Source organism: Phycodurus eques, chromosome 4 (genome assembly GCF_024500275.1).
Source record: "Phycodurus eques isolate BA_2022a chromosome 4, UOR_Pequ_1.1, whole genome shotgun sequence".
NCBI classification, from domain to species: Eukaryota; Metazoa; Chordata; class Actinopteri; order Syngnathiformes; family Syngnathidae; genus Phycodurus; species Phycodurus eques.
Window position 1 is genome coordinate 19,496,350 of NC_084528.1, and position 12,036 is coordinate 19,508,385.

General features: G+C 43.5%; 1 protein-coding gene across 1 annotated transcript in view; it reads right to left on the reverse strand.

Annotated features, from left to right (window-relative positions):
• ephb6 (eph receptor B6) overlaps positions 1-12,036 on the reverse strand; it is a 48,663-nt gene continuing 36,627 nt past the window's right edge. The window contains exons 6-19 of the mRNA XM_061674463.1: positions 8,940-9,095; positions 8,498-8,769; positions 6,345-6,426; positions 5,851-5,975; positions 5,243-5,405; positions 5,038-5,152; positions 4,897-4,952; positions 4,402-4,518; positions 4,085-4,332; positions 3,397-3,615; positions 3,162-3,311; positions 2,371-2,555; positions 2,135-2,293; positions 1-1,058 (exon numbers count right to left, since the gene is read on the reverse strand). Of these exons, the coding sequence (XP_061530447.1) occupies positions 953-1,058; positions 2,135-2,293; positions 2,371-2,555; positions 3,162-3,311; positions 3,397-3,615; positions 4,085-4,332; positions 4,402-4,518; positions 4,897-4,952; positions 5,038-5,152; positions 5,243-5,405; positions 5,851-5,975; positions 6,345-6,426; positions 8,498-8,769; positions 8,940-9,095 (2,153 nt within the window). The 3' untranslated portion in view covers positions 1-952. The remainder of the gene's footprint in view (positions 1,059-2,134; positions 2,294-2,370; positions 2,556-3,161; positions 3,312-3,396; positions 3,616-4,084; positions 4,333-4,401; positions 4,519-4,896; positions 4,953-5,037; positions 5,153-5,242; positions 5,406-5,850; positions 5,976-6,344; positions 6,427-8,497; positions 8,770-8,939; positions 9,096-12,036) is intronic.

Below are 12,036 nucleotides of genomic sequence, written 5' to 3' on the forward strand. Positions count from 1 at the left end.
TACGGAATGGTGGTGAACAATCATACATGTAAACACAGCTATTTATGTGTGTAAGCTGACACACACACGGAGTCATGTGCAGCATACACTTTTAGCATATACATTCGCTCACTCTCTCTCTCTCTCTCTTTCTCACACACACACACACACACACACACACAAACATGCACACGCACACACGCGCACAAGCGCATCCACGTATGGACGCACATGTACACATTAGCCATTACCTTCAAGTGTTAGTTCGATCTGATTGTGTCACACATTCACAAAGCTCTCAGTGTTTTAATACTCGCAGTCAAAACCCAAAAACCAAAAAGTGTGTGACTTGTGTACAGTACGTAACCTTGTGGGGTGCTGCTCGTCTCGTGGCAAGTGGACGCTTGTTTGACACACAAAATCACAATGTCGCTGAAAATGCGAGTAAGTGTCATCAACGCGGCTGCAGTCTGGCCACGGGTACGCCTGGTGAAAAAAAAACATGGCTTTCGGGTAATTAAAATCATCTTTTTGATTACTTTTTTTCCCCAGTTTGAAGCACCTATCCGCAGGACCTTGAAAAGCAGCATACTTCAACACTTTCCAGTATTTGGCGACATAAATTGACAAATAAAATAAAACATTACTATTGTCTCTACGCAAATATTTTTTTGGGGAGTAACCTCCATTGGTAAATTCTCAAAATAAAGTTCTGGATGTGGACGGTGAGTGTAAATGAGATGCGGAAGAGAGGAAGGATGGGGATGGAAGACAACAATAATGTCTCATCGTATGTGAAACAAGTTCCCATTCTCTTCCTCCTCCTCCTCCTCCTCGCCGCTTTGACTTGGACTACATTTCTCATAGTGCACCTCTCCTCTCATATTAGTCCTGGATATGTCTTGTGGTGTCAAAAGTCAGTGTAAATCCATGCCGGCTTCCTTTAGGTTTTTGGCCTTCGGCGCGATTGGAGTCACACCTCCACCTGGCCCTGAGTCAGATGGGCCTTGAGCTGCTGGGCAGCGTTGAAGATCTTTCTCTGGTGACCCAACAGGTTCACTCCAAGGTTCTGGATGTCTCTGATGGAGAGAGCACAAGATCTAGTTAAGTAGGGTATGCACATACCGATAATCGGCCAAATTTGAGCATCCCTGGATTATTTCTTTCCACCTGGTGGATATGGTCTTCCGACAGCTACCAGGAACTCTTCGAGGGGGCCAGCTGTGCTGACGAACGTTATTGGTTGACAGATCTCTGCAGACGTTTACTTTTTGTTCACAGAGCCGCCATTATGTGAGGTTACGCAAGGCTCGAAATAAGAGAATTAAAAGACATTGAAAAACAAAACTTTGAATCCCTGATCGACCATGGCGGTGGCAGACCGAGAGAAAGAGCGAGAGAGAGAGAGAGAGAGAGAGAGAGAGAGAGAGACTGGCGAGCGCCCTGTGCAGTGTGTATTTAAATAACAGGCTACAAGACATGGATTTGTGAATAACAAAAAAATGAGAAAACTAATATTAGCAAACATTTAGCAAACATTTATTGAGTGCCAGTATACATGTGCGCCCCCCACGCTGATGCCGACTCTGAGCCTAGCCAGAGAGGAGAAATTCATTTGGACTATGCCGGGGACATAAACGTGCTCCAAAACTGCCCGGGGGCCACGTTTTATCTGTATAAAGCCCTGATAGAACCCGAAAAATGTGACGGACCCCCATCAGAAGATGATGGGCCGAGAGGGAACATACTGGCATACCGAAACATACGGCACCTTTGAGCCGTCAGTAACCCCGCCCGGATACCGTGACAGGCTGTGAGAAAACAGACCAAAAAAATCCCCAAATCATTTGCCACACTACATTTTGGGCACTGGGAACAAAGTGTAAACGTGGCATGAAGATTACAGTGACTTTTCATCCTGAACTGTCATCTGGAAAGCCAAATATCAATATCAAGTTCATTGAAGAGCTGTGAAATTGACTTTAGGTGTGAATTTAAGCACAAATAGTCGTTTGTCTATATGTGCCCTGCAATTGGCTGGTGACCAGGATTAATGCCACGTCTCAGCCCAAGTCAGCTGGGATAGGCTGCAACACGAATGAGGACAAGCGCCAGAGAAAATGGATCAGTGTCTTTCTGGCTAAACTGTACTCACTCCACGGTGAGTCGGCTGACTCTGTCCAACGTGTCCAAGTGTGCACGATCGAACTCATCTTGGTATCGCTCCATCCTCAGCGCCCTCAGCCAATCACTGACTGTTGCCACTGATGAAAAGTCTGTGGGAGTGGGGCTTAGCAGTGGCTGTGAGCAGCTTCTACAAACAAATAAAAGACAAGGAGATAAATCAAAGTCCCCACTGTGAGAATCCTCGGTGCCTCTTGACAGTCTCACCGAGTCATCTCTGTCTTGAGCGATGCGGGATGCCTGATGAGGCGGTCCATGGAGGACAAGATGGACTCGAAGCCCGGCCGGTCCCCTCGGTCGGCCTGCCAGCACTGAAGCATCACCGAGTGGAGGGCTGAGGGGCAGCTAGTGGGGGCGGGGAGGCGATACTGGTCCGCTACAGCCTTCATCACCTGTGGATAGACATTTGAAAATTGACAGACAGACTCAGTAAAAAAAAAATATTATTACGAATTAATGGAATTTCAATTCAATTCAGTGGGGAAATTTGATTTGATATGCAGCATTGCCTTAAGATACGATACATTTCCGTGACTACACCCGCAACTCAACACACACCGCATGTCATATTTACCCATTGAAATGAATGGAAATGCCATTAATCTGTTCCAGTCTCCCCACCAAAAACATTTTTGTAATGAAGGAAAATAGCACTCTATAATATTATACTTTATAAAATAATTAAAAATAATGTAACGAATTAAACTGTGCGGCATGATTAATGCATTGCGGCTCCTTCTGCGGTGCACAACTTGTCCACAAGGCGGCAGTATAACAGTCACGCAGACAAACGGAGAAGCGTTCCACTCAACTACTGTAAGTGACTCAGTAAAATGTAGCTTTTTTAGCCGAGTATAAATAATATATGCCTGTGAGTATTATTATATATTGCCTGTCTACATGTGTTGCTACATTGTCAGATGCACCTGGAATGACTTTTTCTCAGTATCAAATGACAAGAGTGAAATGTCTCCATCAACATTATACTCGATACTCACTTCCTGATTACTCATGTCCCAGTAGGGGCGTTCTCCATACGACATCACTTCCCACATCAGGATGCCGAAGCTCCAGATGTCGCTAGCCGAACTAAATTTGCGATGTTGAAAGGCTTCCGGTGCAGTCCACCTCACAGGAATCTTACTCCCCTGACTCAGGACAACAGAGCTGGTCAAATACTGAATATATAACGGGAGATGCATAACAGGGATTTTCAGATTTTCCAGTACGCACCAGTGAGGCTGTGTACGTCGGAATATTGTGGTCCAGGCCCCTCATGAGTCGGGACAGGCCGAAGTCAGACACCTTGCACACCAGGTTGGAGTTGACCAGCACGTTCCTGGCCGCCAGGTCCCTGTGGACGAAGTTCCTCTCGGACAGGTAACGCATCCCGGCGCCGACGCCGCGGAGCATCCCGACCAGCTGGAGGACACTGAACTGACCCTCGTTCTCCTACAGGGGGAGGCGAGAGAACGTAAAGTCAGTGAAAGGTGGCAAATACAGTGGTACCTTCATTCACAAGTTGAATTTGTTCCATGACCAAGCTTGTAACTCAGATTACTGGTATATCAACAATTTCCTCGATTAAGTGAAACCAACCCAGAAAACGTTTATTAGCGGTCTATCCCCGCTTATTAAAGACTTCTTAGGGTTTATGGTGAATTCCACATGCTTGAGGAACTGCTGCAAGTTTACTGCGCTGACCGACCACCAGTTGATTTCAGCGAGGCGGCTGTGTTACTAATACCAAAACACGTGATTGCCGATTAATCGACTTCAAGCTGTGATGGTGATTGAGCGACTAGTCGACTAATTGACTAATTGACTAATCGACTAATGGGTTAAACCCCTACTTGCAACTTAAATTTCACTCATATGTCAAGGCAGCACTATATTTGTTGGTTGTGTTTGATTGGCTCACCCTGAGGAAAGAATCCAAGGGCCCGTTCTCCATGAACTCTGTGATGATTCTTGCCGGAGGGACAGGGGTAATCACACCCTCTAACTTTAGCACATTGGGGTGGTCAAATTGACCTAAGACCCCCGCCTCACTGAGGAACATGCCTCTCTCTCTGTCGGACGCACCCCAGCGCAAAGTCTTGACGGCGACCAGCACCTCGCGGCGGCCTGGCGGACGGTAGCGGCCCCTGGACACCTCTCCAAACTGGGCTGCAGAGGACAGGAAATGATGCTTACCACCATATTAATCCAATTATCCGAGGAGAAAATGAGACTTACCAGCACCGATCACCTCCTCGATCTTCAGGTGAGTCGACTCAATCTCTCGAGCAAACTCTTTGACAGCCTCGCTGGGGTCCTCGTAAGTCGAGGGGTCCACGTAATATTTAATGCCACCTGGACAAACAGGTTGGAACATTATCGGCCATCAAAGTGAAATGCAATCAAATTTATCAGAATGAAATTTGTAATTATGCATAGAGCTTGTTTAAAGTTTCTTTTAATCAAGTACAGTAGGTTTTACTCTTTAAGTAGGAGACATTTTCTTTTTCAAGAACAGCTTAGTTGTACTTTACTTTTCAAAAAAATACTTTTGTATTTAGTCTTTAAGAAATGCTTGCTAATGTTCAAAAAGTGGATTATTTTACTGTGGCTCACAATAATATGGAATATACTTTTTAGGTATGAAACCTCTTCCTCGTTTTTTTTTTGATGAACCCTCATGCCTACTATGAAGGGTTGTTTTAAAATTTCGTAAAAAGCGTGTCCTCCCACCTCTGTTACTGATGTACCTCTGGAGTCTGTCGCTGTACGGACTCGCTCTTCTTTTACTGAAGCAGAGAAGCAAACACAGTTAATTGCATGATATTGCCCACCGTATAGGCTTGGTCTGGTTGCGTTGGTCGACTGTATCACCTGCGAAATACCACCACGACCACGATGGCCGCTACCACCAGTAGAAACGCCGCCCCTCCCATCACTGAGCCCACCAGCAGAGGAAGTTGATTTTGGACCTGCTGGGAATGTTCCTCTATGGAAGAGAAGATGGAAAATGAGACTTTGTAGGTACACCTGCAAAATCCAAGAGCTGGTTAGCCAACAGGGTCCATCTCGAGCTTACCAAGCGGCAATGTGGTGAAGTAGATGGTGTTGCTGTAGGGGCCGAATCCTCGCTCGTTGCGAGCTCGGATCTGAAAGGCGTAGATGGACCCCGCGATGAGGGAGCTGACGGTCAGCGTGTTGGTCTCGCTGTACACGCTGACCGCACTGTCCACGTCTGAGCCCTGTCAGAACCGTAGACTCAACAGTGAGACATATATGATGGTAAACAGAGGTGGGAGGTCGTCACATCTCAAGTCTCAAGCCTTAACCGACAAGTTTTAAACAAGTCCCAGTGCACAGAAGGTACTGTCTCGGGACAATGTCAACATAGCGTGCGTTTCCCCATCCTGATTATGGAGCACTTGAGGATCTGGCCCCAAACCTCTTCCCAATCCTTAGGTGACTCTTTATCTTAACCTTGATGTTAACTGCATTGCTACACACTCACTTGTTGCTGGACTTGTAGTAGCAGTCAATTCCAACCGTTCCTGTGAGCACTTGGGTTCTACACACCTGTGTCAGTCAAGCCTTGAGACTCGAGTCAAGCCTTGAGACTCAAGCCAAGCCTTGTGACTCGAGTCCCCCACCTCTACTAGTACGCAATAACGGAAGACTTTGTGAGGTTACCTTATCAAAGTATCTCAGCTGGTATTCCAGGATGTCCCCGTTGGGTCTGTCCGGTTGGGGCCATGATAGGGTGATGGAGTCCGGTGAACGGCTCAGCTGGTGCATCATGGGAACTGTACTGGGAACTGCAGGAGACAACAGCATAGGTGACATTTGAGTGATTCAAGAGGCAGTGACCACAAGAGAGCGGCGTTGTAGAATCCAAAAATGTCATTTCCCAGCACGTGAAGACAGCATGCAACATAATCTCCCTTCCTCATTCGTCTCTTGTCTTTTTTGTCATCCCACAGAGACTAAAATGGGATCTGACGGGATATTGTTACCTCGAGCAACCTTCCTGCCTGGACAGTAGGAGCGGAAAGAGAGGGAGGAGGAGAGCGTGGGGGTGGGGGCGTGGGGGTGCTATTCATGCCAGAGCCCAACACAAATACATTAGCATCAAAACCAGGCTTCACTTTCATGTCCTCTTTTTCATCCTTTTTGTGCGTGCTCACCTGACTGGCTCGTGGTAAAATTGATGCTTGTGTAACGAGCTGGGAAAGGGCTCAGAGCGGACACCTCATTCATTGCTTGCACCTGTCAAGACAAGAACAAGACGTGTGTCATGAACTATTATTTTATACACCATTATACACCACACTGTGGAAGATTTTACCAAAATCTTAACAATTGTGATAACGTACATCGTACACAAAAACATAAACCCTAACCCTGAAAGTAATCCTAATCGCAATTTGAACCCTATTTTGACATCGTAAATTGATTTTCGGACCTATATTTAAAGCACTAATGTAAAACCATGACACTGGCTCCTAACTCATTTGAATCTGAAACCTTAACCTGAAAGTCAAACTTTAGCTTCACAATCTAATTTGAAAGCCTTTCCCTGGTTCCAATCCCTAACCCAGGCTTTAAATCCAAATTTGAAACATGATACCTTTGAAACAAATCTTTACTCTGCCTCGAAACCATAATTTGAATCCCTAACCTTCACTTGAAACCCAACCTTGAAATGCTAACCCGGGCTGTAAACCCCAATTTGAAACCCTATCTTGAAACCCTAACCCTGTCTTGAAAACCTAATTTGAAACCCTAAACCAGGATTTCAACCCAAATTTAAAACTGTAACCATGGTTTCAAACCGTAATTTGAAACCCTAATCCTAGTTTGAAAGCCTAACCAAGGCTGTAATATTGAATTTGAAAGCCTAAACTTTGTTTGAAGCCCTAATTTGAAGCCCTAACTAAGGTTGTGAAAAAATATTTGAAACTCAAACCTTAACTCACCCCATTATTTGAAACCCTTTCCCTCTCTTGAAGCCCGAATTAAAATCTCTAAACTGAACTTGAAACCCTTGATTAAAACTCTAGCCCTGGTTGTAAACTCCAATCTAAAACAATTTCTTAAAACCCTAACCCTGTTTTAAAAGCCTAATTAAAAACCTTAACTCAGGATTCAAAACAAATTTGAAACCCTAATTTGTCTTGAATGCCTAATTTATAACCCGAACTTGAAAGCGTAATTTGAATCCCATACCCAAACTTGAAACCCTGATTTGAAACCCAAATCTTGACTTCAAACCTTAATTTGAAACGCTTTCCTTAATTTGAAACTATAATTGTGGTTTAAAACTCAAATTTGAAACTGTAATTTAGACTGTAAAACTGAATTTGAAAGTCTAACGTCAACCTTAAACCTGTTTTCACACCCTAATTACAGACCATATCCTTAATTTGAAACCATAATCCCAACTTGAAACGCTAAACCTAAACCTAACTGTTCTCCAAACTCTTACTCTTACCCCTAAACTCAAACTTTACCATCACTTTTGGGCACTGAGGGTTATAGCAGCCTGTTGCGGAAGATCCGACTCACTTTCTCTTGTATTTTTTGTTTATTTCACCTTCATTCTATTTCTTTTTTTTTGGTCCGAGGAGTGTCTACGCTATCTGACTTTTTCCAGTCTTGTTTGCGAAGCGTCACTTTCAAGGAACTACTGCCGTGCCTCTAACTTGGAGCTGGCCTGCGTCCCCTCGGCTGAGAAATGAAACCCGGAGGAGTTATGGACAGGGATGAGAGTCGGCGCTAAATGTAAGTAACACAAGAGAGAAGAGTGAATAGGACAGGTCATTTGAACCGTTCTTTCCATTGATCATTATGGAGAATCTATTGTAAGGTTACTCGCCAACGGACAAACTACTGTCTGTCAGAAAACTGCAGTCGTTTGTTTACATTGAACCTGCAGTTGCTGCAGCCAACTCGAGTGCTGTCATGCATGTTGTGATTGCGACGTTTACATTTCAGCATCCCGGCACCCGGGAAATTAAGACGGAGACGTCAATCATGTTCCTCTCCCTCATCGACTGAATACTTCACACAACATGTTAGACTGTGGGAATTACAACTCTGGACCTCCTGTGAATGCGAAGGGAGCGTACGACTAGTTTGATGTTTTCAAGGAATTTGTTTTATATATGTTATTATTATTACTATCAATGTTTTTTCTTGTCGTTTCAGCTGAGGTTGTTTTTAAAAGTTCTCTATAAAAAAGTTGAGTTGAACCAAGTTATCCTCTGCAACCCAAGTTTGACTCCTAACCTCTTACCCCCTTAATACCTTCCTCTCTAACGCAGATAATCCAGCACACCTGTATGAGATAAGTGACTCTGGTGAGCAGGTTGTTGAGGGTCACACTGGTTTGTTTGAGGTTGGTCTGGACGGGGCTGAAGGTGACGCCCTCTCCGCACCAGGAGCACAAGGCCGGGTTGGTGACGGTGGCCGAGGGGCAGATGCGACACACCACTCCGTACCACACTTCGCTGCGACCTCCCATATCCGTCGGAGGGCGCCACCTTAGAGACACCCCGCCGTCGCCGCTCTCGTACTCCCAGGACAACGACTGTGGAGCGGAGGGAGGAGCTGTGAAAATATTATTTTTTTTAAATGTTATGCTCTGCGTCCAAATGCCACAATGAAATCTCTATGAGGGAGAACAGAGGATGGTTGTTGCGTCTAGCAACGCTTGACCAAGATGAACGACTCACGGCCTCCCGTAGAGTGTAACCAACAAAAGCACACAGAAAGCTTACTTGTGCAGGCGGACGAGTTGGCATCGCCGGCTGCCCGGTAAAAGCTGCTGCGACATTCGCACACGCTGGACCCCTCGCGGCTGGTTCGGCTGTTGGGGACACACACCGAGCAGGGGACAGAACCCGAAGCTGGCTTGAAGTAGCCCACTGGACAGGCTGCAGGAAGAAAAACAAGGAGGGTTTTTGTCATAGTTTCGAACCATTTAAATGAGAACTGAATCATTCAATCTATCATCAAAGATGATAATGGTCAGTTTTGATTGACACTGTCAGAGAGCTAATTCATAATTGGGGTTGTAGTTTGCATACCACAACCAGATGTTTAATGCTCAGTGAAGTTATAATTCAAGAACTGAACCAAGCAGTGCTGTAACAGTATCTTGGATTGTTCTCCAATCCATTCATCAATCTGCATACTGTATAAAGGTCTTATATAACATGTGATTTTACATATTTATACTTGTAATATTCAGCTTTAAAAAAAACAAAACTTTATTTGTGTGTTATTTCTAGTTCCCCCCCCCCCCCGCCCTCAAAAAGCCAAAACAAATTAACTGTTGTAACTTTGACAAATTTTCTCCCAAAAAAAAAAAACAAATCTTATTTTACTCTCGCAACATTACATTTTTTCCCCTAAAAAGTGATTGTATTCTTGGAAAATTAAGACTTGTTTCAAATAGAAACACAACTTTAAAATTAAGACTTTTTGTTCCTGAAAAAACAACTTTCTTTTGTTACGTTACAATTTATTTCATGTAAAAATCCATCCATCCATTCATCCATTTTCAACACCGCTTATCCTGGTCAGGGTCACGGGGCGCTGGGGCCTATCCCAGCTGACTTCGGGCGAAAGGCGGACTACACCCTGAACTGGTCGCCAGTCAGGTCGCATTCACACCATCACTGAGTGGGAAGTGAACCCACGCTGCCCACCCCAAAGTCAGGCGAGTGGACCACTACACCATCAGTGACTTCATGTCAAAATCATGCATCGTAATTCCTAAACAATATTATTAGTAGTAGTAGCATTCGTATTAATAATCATCATCATTTTATTCTTGTAAAATTCTCAGACAAAAAGGAGTCACCTAAGACTCGATTTTAGGAAACACGTGTTGTTTGGTATTTTACACCATGGACAAATTCAACCACAGCAATAATTATTTAGGGCTGAGCATCAAGTTTTTGAGAATTAGTGGTCAAATGCGAGGCCTGTTATTAGTAGTTGGCTCTGAGCGGCAAAGTGGTGTTCTGGTGTTGACATGCTATAATGGTCCACAGTGTGCTGCCAAGCCACTGGCCACCATAGACGGTGTACACAAGAGGTCCACATGGTGTTTTGGTTGTCGCCATGTTGTTTTTCTGAGGGCAGAGGTGACCTATTTGAATGAGAGCGGGACATTTGGAGCAACATCCGTAATCCTTCTTAGCTGTGGTTCTAATTTGGATGCAGTTTATGCTTGGAAAGGGAAATCAACATTATTAGCCGCCATAATTGGAAGCAGACATAAAGTAATTTAATTAAAAAAGATGATAAAACCTATGGAATCTCTGTGACACACTAAAACTGCAGACTTTAATGCAGTACTATTATCTTTAACTGCTTAAAATGTGGACCATGTGTCGAGTGTTGATCTCAAACGTGTGCCGAGGTCGACGCCAAACATGCTCGCTGCTCGCCCGCAACCCCGTTTGTCCTGAGTGACGCTGTAAAACGATTGAGTGTTGATGTGCTGTCACCCAAAGCGAGTGTCGATTGAAGGGTGTAACATTCAAAAAGAGCCAACTGTAAAAAGAGCATAAGGATTGTAATTTTTTTGGTCAGGCCATCCATGAAAATTCACATTGAGACATGTTTCTAATATTTGGGATTACCTCATTTGGCTGCTAAAAAAGGCAAAATATTAGAAATACCTCTCAGTATTATGACCACAACATATCCTACAGGACATCCTCCAATTATTAGTATTTAAATATTTACGACATTCACTAACCATCACAACTTCAAGTTAGCTTTCAATAATAAAATTTATAATTTATAATAAATACATTTTTTTTTTAGTTAAATCAGTTATTAACAACATATGGTAAAGAATTAGATCAGGGCTGAGCAAAGTTTTGTGCTCAAGGGACTTTTGCAATGAACAGATGAGCCAGATCATTTGTAAATGATTTTTTTAAAAAAAGTGCTTATGTAAAATGTGTAGAATATTATAGTTTCTAGGGGTCTGTGAAAGAATCGCTGCGCTGGTACTGTTCAGTTGTATTGAACGTTTTAGTGCAATACATTTGCAATCTTTAAGAACAGTTTGTTTTGGAACATTTATCTATGTCAAGTTTGTATTTAGCTTTTATAAGCAGTACATTTGAATTGGATCAAAATGTATGCATTATGATCCGTGAGCACATATTTTTATTATCCTACAATTAGGTACAACGCCAATGTTCAAAACGTGCATAATGTTACTGTGACTTACAATTGTATTAATCACAAAACAACGCTGCTGTATTTTAATGTTGGTCGTGATGCTGGTACTTGGTGAGTATTTTTTAAGTATTTATTTTTGGGTTGAACTTGGTGTTTGAGAAGTTTGAGAAGCACCGAGTTAACCAATTAATGAGGTAAAAACAACGAATAACTGCATTTTAATTAACCAATTTTCAGGAAAAAGATGGCAGAATGAATGCAACAAATATTACAGGACCATTGGTAATGTAAATACTCGCCGGGCCATACTTTTGACTATGACGCTGATGAAAGCATCACAACAATATCGGAACAATTTCCGGACACCACGCAAATATGCTCGTTCGCGGCTTAAGCTTGCTTGTTCTTTCAAGCGATGCCACGACAACATTGCGTGTCTCATCTCTGATCTGTTTGACTGGATTTTACACTACTACAAATGACCCAGTTCCAATTTTTTCCGACCAAATGGCCAAGTTCAGATACTGAATGTGTCGTTATTAACATTGGGTATTTCTGATTGACAAAGGTTAAAGTGATTGGCTGGGGACCAGTATGTAGTGTACCTCCCCCTCTGCCCAAAGTCACCTGGGATAGATTTCACCCTTGACAGACAGAAGGGAATGGTTA